This window comes from Bos mutus, chromosome 27, assembly GCF_027580195.1.
Source record: "Bos mutus isolate GX-2022 chromosome 27, NWIPB_WYAK_1.1, whole genome shotgun sequence".
Classification (NCBI taxonomy): domain Eukaryota; kingdom Metazoa; phylum Chordata; class Mammalia; order Artiodactyla; family Bovidae; genus Bos; species Bos mutus.
In genome coordinates this window covers 24,529,095-24,542,340 of record NC_091643.1, presented here as the reverse complement: position 1 = coordinate 24,542,340, position 13,246 = coordinate 24,529,095, and the positions used below count along the sequence as shown (strand labels likewise).

Here is a 13,246-nt window from a genome sequence, read left to right as displayed (position 1 = left end):
ATACCATTTTCTGGACACAGTCTCCCCCTCTCCTTTTTTTTTTTTCCCTTCTCATTTTAAAATAGCAAACCTGGCTTGTTAGAGATAATCCTTATTAGCTTTTTAAGAACAATTAGTGTTGCAAGTAAAATGATTCATAGGAACAAAGCTTAAAGCTCACGCCTTTAAATGGGTTCTTTCATCTGGATGCACCTTTTGCATCAAATGGAATGTTCTTTCTTTTTCCTAAGGAGACAAAAAGGTTAAATTAAAGAAGCGCTGAGAAGCTTCTGGTGCTTGCTGTTGCATGGAGCAAGGAGGAGGCAGGGAGCCTCTTCTCTCCCAGTGGGCTCCCTGTAGCAAACTCGGATGAGCTTTATCGGGGGACGGTGGTAGTCCGAGAGTTTGTTCCAGGCATGTCTGAGCCTCTAGGCTAATGAACAAACTAAGAACTGGCTCTGGAGCAGCCATCTCATCTTCTCCTAAATTTAAAGGAGTTGGTGCTGAAGCTCCAAATGTAAAAGCAGAAACAGAAGAAAATTCTAAACATAAATGCTATCTTTTGTACATTACCCCTTTCACGTTCCATATTCAATTTTCTGAGTGGAATTTTAAGAATTACAAAGCTAAACTGAAGATCAAAAATAAAACTCTGTGTCTCTGAACTATCCCTTAGTGATTGGGAGTGAAAACAATCTCAAAGATAAATTAAATATATCAATAGATCAGAACTGCCAATTCTTACATTCTGATCCCTGCTCATTGAAAGTTTTCAAATGTAAATGTTTATGTGTTAGATATTATGTAAGAAGGCAATGGCACCCCACTCCAGTACTCTTGCCTGGAAAATCCCATGGACGGAGGAGCCTGGTAGGCTGCAATCCATGAGGTCGCTAAGAGTTGGACACGACTGAGCGACTTCACTTTCACTTTTTGCTTTCATGCATTGGAGAAGGAAATGGCAACCCACTCCAATGTTCTTACCTGGAGAATCCCAGGGACGGGGGAGCCTGGTGGGCTGCTGTCTATGGGGTCGCACAGTCGGACACGACTGAAGCGACTTAGCAGCAGTAGCAGCAAGCTGGTATAGAAGCAGGGCTTCCCTGGTGGCTCAGATGGTAAAGAATCCGCCTGCAATGCAGGAGACTTGGGTTCGATCCCTAGGTCAGGAAGAGCCTCTGGAGAAAGGGAATGGCTGCCCACTCCAGAATTCTTGCCTGAAGAATTCTATGGACAGAGGAGCCTGGCAGATTCAACTGAGCTACTAACACAATCACTTTCACTTTCATAGAGCCTAACAGTTCGTAACCTGTCTGTTCTATTGCTTATCTAACAAAGAAATACTAAGTATGAAATAATATTGTTTATCAAGTGTTTACTATGCAATCTAATTTAGTGCTCACAGTGCTTATGAGAAAGGTGGTATAGCCCCATTCTCCCTAGAAAACTAAGGAAATTTGACAGAACTGTCACAAAACACCCACATTTCCATAGCTGTTATCGTGATTGTGAGGCATGGGTCAACCTTCATGCCTTACCTTGTCTCTCCACTGGACAGAAAGTCCTTCTAAGTTCTTTAACCTTAAAAACCTCATTTCTAAAGAGCTTGCTTCTTCAGAATCTTAGAATTGTAAAAGTAAATGAAATCTTAGAGCTATTTCAGCCCCACTCCTCTATTCTGCATATATAATAAAACAGAGAAAATAAGTGGCTTCTCCAGAACCAAAAAACTAGAATCTAGAACTATAATCTAAGTTTACCCATTCTCTAGTCTGATTCCCACTTCATTTTTAACATTGGCCCCCGACCCCCTAAAAAAAAAAAAAAAGCATAATGCTTTTCTCAAAGAAGAAGCTGTTGACAAAGCACTTCCCAACTAGAAGTCTAAAAAGTGATATAAATGCATGTCACCCAGCCTTGACTGGATGTAATTAAAATTCACTCAGAGGCTTTAACCATTAGTGATTTTTTGCTTCTTCACTTATCTTATTCAGCAGCTAATTTCAAATCTCATCATGTCACTGTGTATCTGGCTACTCTTTGAAATATGATTACTTTTTAAAAATAAAAGCAGTGGTTACGAAAGATTAAAGAAACTCAAGTCCCTCAAAGAAATATCAATATTTGTCTTGTTTTAAAGAGGTATTAAGAGGAAATTGGAGGAGGCAATGGCACCCCACTCCAGTACTCTTGCCTGGAAAATCCCATGGATGGAGGAGCCTAGTAGGCTGCAGTCCATGGGGTCGCTGAGGGTCGGACACGACTGAAGTGACTTAGCAGTAAGAGGAAATGGTATCATCTGTCAAGCACACTGTTAAGCATCACAAACCAAGTCATAAAACTCCAGAAGCCATGGATGACAGTTTTTGTTGTCTGCTTTTGGAAACACAAAATCAGTTTTTCCTTCCTCTACAGCTTTCACATTGTAAAGGAAATTGTAGCTATATAGATGTTTAGGTAGATAGAGAAATAGACGATAAACAGGTAGGATTAGAGAATAAAATCATCCCTAAAATACATATATCAATTTTTCATGGTTTCCACTAGTAGAAAGGATTGCTCAGAGGCAAAAAATAACAAGGACAGCAGCAACGACAAAAGTCCTTCAGTAACTGTCGTTACCTACAGAAATAAAAACGGATCTGTTTTTTAATCTTTGAAGTGCATATGAAGATAAAATTTTATGACTTTTATTCTACTTTGGCATTAATTTTTAATGTAGAAAACAATTTGGAAGAAGATGGGAAGTAAGTATTAAATAAAATTTTCCTTAGTGTTGATAGTCCTGAATATATTAATATAAAAATAAAATAGCAAATACTTGAAAATAATTTTTATAACTCTATTTGGGCTTCTCTATAGTCAGTGAATAGCACCAAGTTTTAAATGTCATCATGTTCTGTTGCTTGCCCCTATTTTCTCTGTTATTTTGAGAAAATCATACATCCTTTCTGAGTCTCAATTTATTTATCAGTGAAATGGAAATAATTGCCAATATTTCACAAAGTTATTGGAAGTAAATATGTAAAATTATATATGAAAAGACTCAGTATGTTCACTGTGCCTGAGTCTTCTGTATAGTGTAACACCAGAGTTACTAAATTACATAATGTATTTATCACATCTATGTGTTCTCAGTGGGGAAAGCATTGTAATATGAGCTAAGCGGGAGCTTCCCAGGTGATGCTAGTGGTAAAGAACCTGGCTGCCACTGCAGGAGACTTAAGAGACATGGGTTTGATCCCTGGGTCAGGAAGATCCCCTGGAGGAGGGCATGGCAACCCACTCCAGCATTCTTGCCTGGAGAATCCCATGGACAGAGGAGCCTGAGAGACTATGGTCCACGGGGTTACACAGAGTCAGACACGACTGAAGCAACTTATCATGCATGCATGAGTTAAGTGTTCTAAATACAGGAATCAGCTTTGCCACTAATTATCTCTGTGACCTCAGTTGTTGCATTCACCTAAAACAAAGGTCTTCACTAGAAAGTCAGTCCAAGACAGGATGGATTCTGATTTTTGTTCACTCATATAGGTACTGCAAGGAGATTTGTTAAATGATGGAATCTAATAATGCAAGGGAGATTTCCCAGGTGGTGCAGTGGTAAAGAATCCGCCTGCCAGTACAGGAGACATAAGAGATGTGAGTTTGATCCCCAGGTAGGGAAGATCCCCTGGAGGAGGGCATGGCAACCCACTCTAGTATTCTTGTCTGGGGAATCCCATGGTCAGAGAAGCCTGGAGGGCCACAGTCCATGGGGCTGCAAAGAGTCAGGCACGACTGAGCACACAAACACATCACAGTGATGCAAGGGATTGCAGTAAATCTCTGATGAAAGGCCTGGCACTAGGCAGACCCAGGGTGGGAATACTGGCTCCATCACGCACTAGCTATGTGACCTAGGGCAAAGGGGCTTCTTCTCTCTGACCTTCACTTTCCATAACAGTATCATGACCCCAAAATAGCATTTATTAACTTTTTAAGATGGAGAACTTAGTAAGGTAACAGCTCAAAAGTACTTTGACTATTTTCTGCCACACAATGAATCCTTAAAACAGTGGGCTTACATGTTCATTTTTATTTTTTACTGCACCTTTGTCATTCAAATATTCATGAATTTCACCACTATGGTTTCTAGAAACTTAGACTCACATGGCAGCACAATGACTGAATAATATCTGTCTTGAGTTGCCCCTGTGGGGATGGCCCTTCTGGGCGCTTCAGCTATTGAGAGGATCCTCATACTAAATTCTCTTTTCGTGGATTGTAAAAATTCTGCACTGCTGAGATATAAATCTGGTGACAAGATCTACAAATTGTAGAATGAAAGCCCCACAGTCCCCAGGGTGCAGAGGCCATGGAACCATGCTGTTCTCGTGCTCTCAAAGACTACAAAACCAAAAGTGTCACTCATGCTTATTTATATAAGTTATAATAAATAACAACCCTTTCAAAAAAGATCTTCACAACCCAGATAATCACGATGGTATGATCACTCACCTAGAGCCAGACATGCTGGAATGTGAAGTCAAGTGGGCCTTAGAAAGCATCACTACGAACAAAGCAAGTGGAGATGATGGAATTCCAACTGAGCTATTTCAAATCCCAAAAGATGATGCCATGAAAGTGCTGCACTCAATATGCCAGCAAATTTGGAAAGCTTAGCAGTGGCCACAGGATTAAAAAAGGTCAGTTTTCATTCCAATCCCAAAGAAAAGCAATGCCAAAGAACGCTCGAACTACTGTACAATTGCACTCATCTCACATGCTAGTAAAGTAATGCTCAAAATTCTCCAAGCCAGGCTTCAACAGTCCGTGAACCATGAACTTCCAGATGTTCAAGCTGGATTTAGAAAAGGCAGAGGAACCAGAGATCAAATTACCAACATTGGTTGGATCATGGAAAAAGCAAGAGAGTTCCAGAAAAACATCTATTTCTCCTTTATTAACTGTGCCAACTATGTGGATTATGATAAACTCCGGAAAATCCTTAAAGAGATGGGAATACCAAACCACCTGACCTGCCTCTTGAGAAGTCTGTATGCAGGTCAGGAAGCAATAATTAGAACTGGACATGGAACAACAGACTGGTTCCAAATTGGGAAAGGAGTACGTCAAGGCTATATATTGTCACCCTGCTCCTTAACTTATATGCAGAGTACATCATGAGAAACAGTGGGCTGGATGAAGCACAAGCTGGAATCAAGATTACCGGGAGAAATATCAATAACCTCAGATAGGCAGATGACACCACCCTTATGGCAGAAAGCGAAGAACTAAAGAGCCTCTTGATGAAAGTGAAAGAAGAGAGTGAAAAAGTTGGCTTAAAGCTCAATGTTCAGAATACTAAGATCATGGCATCTAGTCCCATCCCTTCATGGCAAATAGGTGGGGAAACAATGGTAACAGTGACAGACTTTAATTTTTTGGGCTCTAAAATCACTGTGGATGGTGACTGCAGCCATGAAATTAAAAGATGCTTGCTCCTTGTAAGTAAAGTTATGACCAACCTAGATAGCATATTTGGAGAAGGCAATGGCAACCCACTCCAGTACTCTTGCCTGGAAAATCCCATGGATGGAGGAGCCTGTTAGGCTGCAGTCCATGGGGTTGCTAAGAGTTGGAGAGGACTGAGCAACTTCACTTTCACTTTTCACTTTCATGCATTGGAGAAGGAAACGGCAACCCACTCCAGTGTTCTTGCCTGGAGAATCCCAGGGACAGGGGAGCCTGGTGGGCTGCCGTCTATGGGGTTGCACAGAGTCAGACACGACTGAAGTGACTTAGCAGCATCAGCAGCAGACAGCATATTAAAAAGCAGAGACATTACTTTGTCATCAAAGCTGTGGTTTTTCCAGTAGTCGTGTATGGAAGTGAGAGTTGGACTATAAAGAAAGCTGAGCACCGAAGAATTAATGCTTTTGAACTATGGTGTTGGAGAAGACCCTTGAGAGTCCCTTGACCTGCAAGGAAATCCAACCAGTCCATCCTAAAAGAAATCAGTCCTGAGTATTCTTTGGAAGGACTGATGGTGAAGCTGAAACTCCAATACTTTGGCCACCTGATGTGAAGAACTGACTCACTGGAAAAGACCCTGATGCTGGGAAAGATTGAAGGTGGGAGGAGAAGTGGATGACAGGGGATGAGATGGTTGGATGGCATTACTAACTCAGTGGATGTGAGTTTGAGTAAACTCTGGGAGTTGGTGATGAACAGGGAGGCCAGGCATGCTGCAGTCCATAGGGTTGCAAAAAGTCAGACAGTACTGAGCGACTGAACTAAACTGAACTGAAGTGTAATAAATACGATTTATAAATGCCCCACTGTTTTGGCTCCCTTCCACGTTAGCAGGGAAATAGCTTTATTATTTGTCCAGTTTTTGTTATTTGCTTATCTTGTTGAGTAGCTCTTTGGGTCAGTTTCGCAAAAATTTAGATAGACCTTATATATTTAAAATAAATGCACACACACACAAACATGCTCACACACACAATTACTCACAAACATAAAACGGAGCACAACATACCTAGTAAGAGCAATTTGAAAACCAAAGAGTATTACTGGCCAGGCTTCTGATTTTAAGATCATATTCCTCTAATCTTTTTTCCTTTTTATCTGCCTTAAAAATTCAAATTGAAAAGGCTTATTACTCTTATAAACACTTCATAAAATAATTGAGCTCTCCAAGTTGCTACTCATAATTGATCAGCCCAGGAAAACCTTTGCTTGTCTAATAGAGACATTATTTGGATTCTAATGATTTAATTACTATTGTGTGAAATGAAAAATATACTATTCCCAGTTACTTTGATAATGTAAACCTAAATATTATTAATATTTGTCTTTATTTGGATATTTCTAGTGAAGGCACAAATTATTCAAAAATTAAGTAAGTGCACCTATTTATTTTATATATGGAACTTACAATTTCCTAATTCCAAAAGTAAATAAAAAACATGTCTTTACAGAAAATGTCTAGGTAAACATCCTATTAAGTGCTCCTTTAGCTTATAGATTTTTTTTTCTTTTTCAATCCATCTTCCACATTTCTGACAGACTTACAATTCTAAAATATAGTTCTGATGATGTTATTATTTTTTTTGGTGACTTATAATATACAATCCAAAAATGTTTATAGCATGGTCGTAGCTTCCTGTCCAACCTTTCCAAGGAGCCCACCTCCCCCCATTAATGGACTCAGTTACAGATGACAGAAGATCATTCAATGTTTTAATAGATCATACATTTCATGATGCCCCCACTATATGGAATTACATCTTTTCAATATATGGAAAAACCTTCATTCATTTTTAAGCTTTGGTCAAATATTATCCATATCACAATTACAAAATTTCCAGTATCTGCTAATTTAGTTGTATATTATAGGCACATCAGTTCAGTCAGTTCAGTCGCTCAGTCGTGTCCAACTCTTTGCAACCCCATGAACTGCAGCACGCCAGGCCTCCCTGTCCACTACTATATAATTATGCACGCTAGTCATGCACATATTATTAACTTTTATTTAACTCACAGATTATTTGAAAAATCAGTTAAGAGTAATGGAATTATATGTGCCATTTTATATTCCTCTGTAAAAAACAAATCTTCATTTAGCTTTTAGAGCTACACAGAGGTATGTTTCTAGGTTTTGAATTTGCTTCTAAACATGCTTTATATAGTTCTTGTGACTGAAAGAGAACCCTTTAACATCATATTGATCCAAATGGAAAAAGTGCATTATTGATTATACTTAGAGTATTAAGATATTTATTTTCCATTCACAGTTTTGCAAAGGTGTTTATTGGAATTTCACTGCTAAATCATCAGTTTCTTGATGACATGAACTATTCTTGAAAATTCATCAGGAGGTTTCAATATTATACGTTTATTTTGTTTGTTTTTTTCTTTATTTTCTTTTCTTTTATTTTTTAACTTTACAATATTGTATTGGTTTTGCCATATATCAATGGAATCATTCATTTATAAGTTTTTCAAAGAGTCTGTTCCCAAGTGTCTTAAGTATGAAAGAAAAAACTGTTATATCTGATACACTTAAAAAAATCTTTAGAGAATATCAGAAAAACATTGCCAAACATTCATTTTAAAGTTATCTTTTCTTGCCATGAATTCCTTAAAAAAAAAAGAAGTTGTTTTCTTATTCACTGATAAAATAATGTTCTTATCTTGAAAGTGGCAGTTAAGTTTGTTTAGTTAATTATCTCCTAGGTAGCCTGTGCTGACAGCCTGTTTTTCCTTCTAATGTGTCTGAGGAAGATTTCAGACAAAGAGTATAAGTGTTACCTCTGCCATTTTCTTGTTTGCTTGGGTTTGCAATTAATAATCTGTAGTCTTCTTGCAGGATAGTTTGTAAGCCCTTTGCTGATTGTGTTAGTTTTGGTTTAATTAAAAATAGATAATATACCTGGTAAACCAGACACATGCAAACTGCAACACACAGGAAGCTAAGAAAAGAACTGCAGGGTCGCTAATGTTCTAGATAAACCTCCTACAAGATACGTTTAGATCATTAAGTTATAGCATATATCCATTGTTAGTAAAGCTTATTTCCTTCCTTATTTTTAAAAATAAAATTTTTATTAAATCCTTGGAGAAAACCAATAATTCATTAATCTATGATTTCATAAAAGTCTGTATGAAGAGCTGAACTTCATGGCAGCTTTTATTACTTAGTATTTTTGTCATTTACACACTGATGGAAAATAAAATTTTCTGGGGCAGGGAGTTAACTTTTGAATCTTAATACAGAGTGCAGAGCTTGCATGTGGATAATGAGCAACACATTTTTTGTTAAATTAGTGAATAAATTAATGACTCTGTTCCATGCAAACATAAACATTAAATTATACTTATTAATACAGTTGTATCTGATTTTTGCAGGTACAGGTCCAATATGGCTGAATGAAGTATTTTGTTTCGGAAAAGAGTCATCCATTGAAGAGTGCAGAATTAGACAGTGGGGTGTGAGAGCCTGTTTGCACGACGAAGATGCTGGGGTCACTTGCACTACATAATGCATCATATTTTCATTCACATTTTTTAAACTGTTACAAAGTGATTTTTTTCCTTTGCTTCACTAAAATCAGCTTAATTAATATTTAAGAAACTAAGAATTTTGTCCACAGAAAAGGAATATTTAAAAATCACTGGATAAACATATAAAATAGCTTCATGTTTGCTTCAAATACCAGAACCATTTCAACTTCTCTAGGTTTTTAAGTGGCATTTTATAATATAATGACTTATATATTGAATTGCATATATTGAAGTTTAAGGCTTCTGGATTACAAATGCCAGTGATAATGGAAACACATCCCAATCACTGGCTACGATTTGTATCTTCATTACAAGACACAATTTTTGCCTTCTTTGTAATCTATTTAGTTGATTTTAATGTGATTACTTTTTGAATAATGAGAGGGTTGGAAAGTTTTCTTTTGTACCAAGTTGGCAAAATCTCCAACCCATACACATTTCTAAAGGAAGAATCTTAGTTCAAGATTTCTGTGCAGTAACTAGAAGTTAGATAGTAATGTTCATGATATGTTTTGGCCATGATGAAAAACTCAACAGGTTTTACCTGCTCAAATATTGACAAAGTCATTACTAACATGACTAACCACATGGTCATTAATAATAACATGATTATTTGACATGGTCAAGTGTTGACAGTTTTGTTGTTTTTATTTTTTTCTTTTACACTGGACCATTAAGTTAGCTGAAAGCAAGACATATGAGAAAAAGCAAAGGCCCACCATCACTGTATGTGTCCATATAATTAGCAGGTCAAAAATGTCATTTTATAACATAGAGCTCAGCTTGCTATACATTTTGAACTAAGATGAGTAATTACTTTGTTATGATTCTAGGACTGTGTTTAAAAGGTAAGTATATCTACTTACTCAGTTTTAATTAACAGCATGCAATGTCCTGCCTGCAGAAGGAAGTTTCAATGACCCATCTCTATAGTCTTTCATTAAGAGAGTCAATATTTACAACCCAGAGAGAGAGAGGTAATCTTCACCCCTAAAGGGTTGATGGGAGAAGGCAGTGGCACCCCACTCCAGTACTCTTGCCTGGAAAATCCCATGGACAGAGGAGCCTGGTGGGCTGCAGTCCATGGGGTCGCTAAGAGTCGGGCACGACTGAGCGACTTCACTTTCACTTTTCACTTTCATGCATTGGAGAAGGAAATGGCAACCCACTCCAGTGTTCTTGCCTGGAGAATCCCAGGGACGGGGAAGCCTGGTGGGCTGCTGTCTATGGGGTCGCACAGAGTCGGACACGACTGAAGCAACTTAGCAGCAGCAGCAGCAAAGGGTTGATGACCCTGAGAAGCCAGAATAGTACCAAGTTCATCCAATAACTCAGTGACTGTGCCCTGCTGTCTAGATGTATGGGTAGAAAGACTAGCAATTTCTGTTGAAATTCAGCTTAATCTCAGCCCTGAGAAACATACTTTTCAAGTTTCATAAGCCCAACTCAGAGAAACATGTGATTAAAAAGCCACTAGTACAGGATGGCCCTACTATACTTTCTTCAATGATGATAAACAAAAGCATGGTCTTAAGCATTTGTTCATATCCTGAAGTCTTCACAAATATACCCAGATAATGACTCAGTGCCCTTTTACTCGCAAAGGCAAAAATGTTATGTTGGAATTGGAACTACTGGAAACGGCCTACTGAAAATGCACTTCATCACAGTACACTCTTCTAATTGTTATACATAGGTGATTTACTCCAGCAGTGTAGTTTTGTAATTAAGTGCTGAAGGAGCCCCTCAGCATAGAACCAGTCTGCAGATACTGAAAGAGGTGGGTTTTGCTATTATTATTGCTTTTCTTTGGGTATGTTTGGGCTTTTTTTGGTAGAGGTTTGTTTGTTGTTTTAGCTCCTAGCATTCAAAAACACTAGCTGAACAGAGGCTAAGGAACAGAAGCTTTAGTGACTACCCACAAGAAACAGGTTTTGCAAAACTGTTCAGGGAAGTAACAAGAAAGATAGACTTATACAGCCTTAAACAAACAAACAAACAAACCAGCAAATCACTGGGAAGGGGGAGAATCTACTTTTCAGAGGTACCACATTATAATATTCAAATGTCCAGTGTTCAACAACAACAGCAAAAAAAATTACAAGGTGTATAAAGAAACAGAAAAGTATGATTTAGTGAAAGGAACAGTATGACCTTTGACAGAAAAGTCACTGAGGAAGTTCAATGTTGTGATATTTGACAAAAACTTTAAAACAACTGTTTATGCTAAAAAAAAAAAAGACAAAGAATTAAAGAAAACTGAAAACAGTGTATTAACAAAATCAGAATATCAGTAAAAAGTTTTAAAAAAGGACAGAAATTGTGGATTTGAAAAGTACAACTATTAAAGTGAAAAATTCACTCAAGGGATTTAATAGTACATTTAAACGAAATGAAGAATTAGCTAAAGAAAAGTAAAAGTATGGTGTAGGGTGCTTGTAAGTACATGGAGGGTGCCCAAAACATGCATTGTGAGAGTCTCAGAAATAGCAGAGAATGAGGGAGAGAGAGAGAGAGAAAGGGAGGAAAGGAGAAAGAAAAGAAAATGTCTGAAGAAATAATGTGCAAAAGCTCTCAGATTTGATGGAAGAGATGGACATAAGGAACTCAACAGTATCCAAACAGGATGGATTCAAAGATACCCACGCAAAGCCACATCATAATAAACTGTCGGAAGATAAAAGAGAATCCTGAAAGCAGCAAGGGGTTAGCAACTTGTCATATACAAAGGATCTTCAATAAGATTAACAGACAGTTTCTCATCAGAAACCATGAGGTCAGAAGACATGGTTTAAACTGCTGGGGGAAAAAAAAAACAACAACAACAACTGTTAACCAAGAATTCTCATCTAGCAAAACTGTCTCTTCAAAAAATGGGGGAGAAAGGAAGACATTCCCAGATAAACAAAAACAAAGGTAGTTTCTTACTATTGGACCTGCCCTATAAGAAATACTGCAGAGGAGTCCTTCAGATTGAAATGAAATAATACTAGAAATTAACTCAAAGCCATAAGAGTAAAGAAAACAGCAGGGGTAGGAAAGTAGTTTCTTCTTTAAAAAAAGAAAAAGAAAAAAAAAAAGGAGAAATTCTACTAATCACTGACAGTTGTATTACAAACTTTGAATTTCTTACAATAAACATGCATTATTAATATAGCCAGATTTTTTAAAATTGAAAAATAATAATATTAGAAATTATCTAGAAGGCAATGGCACCCCACTCCAGTACTCTTGCCTGGAAAATCCCATGGACGGAGGAGCCTGGAAGGCTGCAGTCCATGGGGTCGCTGAGGGTCAGACACAACTGAGCGACTTCACTTTCACTTTTCACTTTCATGCATTGGAGAAGGAAATGGCAACCCACTTCAGTGTTCTTGCCTGGAGAATCCCAGGGACGGGGGAGCCTGGTGGGCTGCCGTCTATGGGGTCGCACGACTGAAGTGACTTAGCAGCAGCAGCAGTGCATTTCTTTCGTTTTTTTCCCAGATAATTGCAGAACAGTAATAGAGAGTATTTGTCACAGATTACCAAGCTCTTTAGAGAGAAGTCACACCAAGTGAGTCAGCTAGATGTATACATGCATCCTCTCTTTTTTGGATTTCCTTCCCCTTTAGGTCACCATAGAGCTCTGAGTTTAGCGTTCCCTTTGCTAGTATACAGTAGGTTCTCATTAATTATCTATTTTATACATTCTAGTGTATATATGTCAATCCCAATCTCCCAATTCACCCCACCCCCTCATTCCCTCCTTGGTATCCATACATTTGTTCTCTATTTCTGAGTCTCTCTTCCTGCTTTGCAAATAAGTTAATCTATATCATTTTTCTAGATTTCACATATATGAGTTAATATATGATATTTTGGAGAAGGAAATGGCAACCCACTCCAGTGTTCTTGCCTGGAGAATCCCAGGGATGGGGGAGCCTGGTGGGCTGCCGTCTATGGGGTCGCACAGAGTCAGACACGATTGAAACAACTTAGCAGCAGCAGCATACTGTTCTCCATAATGATTGTACCAAGTTACATTCCCACCAACAGTATAAGAGGGTTCCCCTTTCTCCACACCCTCTCCAGCATGTATTATTTGTAGATTTTTTGATGATGTCCGTTCTGACTGGTATGAGGTGATACCTCATTGTAGTTTTGATTTGCATTTCTCTAAAAATTGGAGATGCTGAGAATCTTTCATGTGTTTGTTGGCCATCTGTAT

The 13,246-nt window shown here is 38.0% G+C and overlaps 1 protein-coding gene across 2 annotated transcripts in view; it reads left to right on the top strand.

Annotated features, from left to right (window-relative positions):
• Nucleotides 1-9,760, top strand: part of MSR1 (macrophage scavenger receptor 1) — an 83,945-nt gene extending 74,185 nt beyond the window's left edge. For both annotated transcript variants that reach the window (XM_070364113.1, XM_005887437.3), the window contains exon 10: nucleotides 8,881-9,760. In XM_070364113.1, coding sequence (XP_070220214.1) covers nucleotides 8,881-9,014 — 134 coding nt within the window. In that variant the 3' untranslated portion in view covers nucleotides 9,015-9,760. The remainder of the gene's footprint in view (nucleotides 1-8,880) is intronic.
• Nucleotides 9,761-13,246: the final 3,486 nt, after the last annotated feature.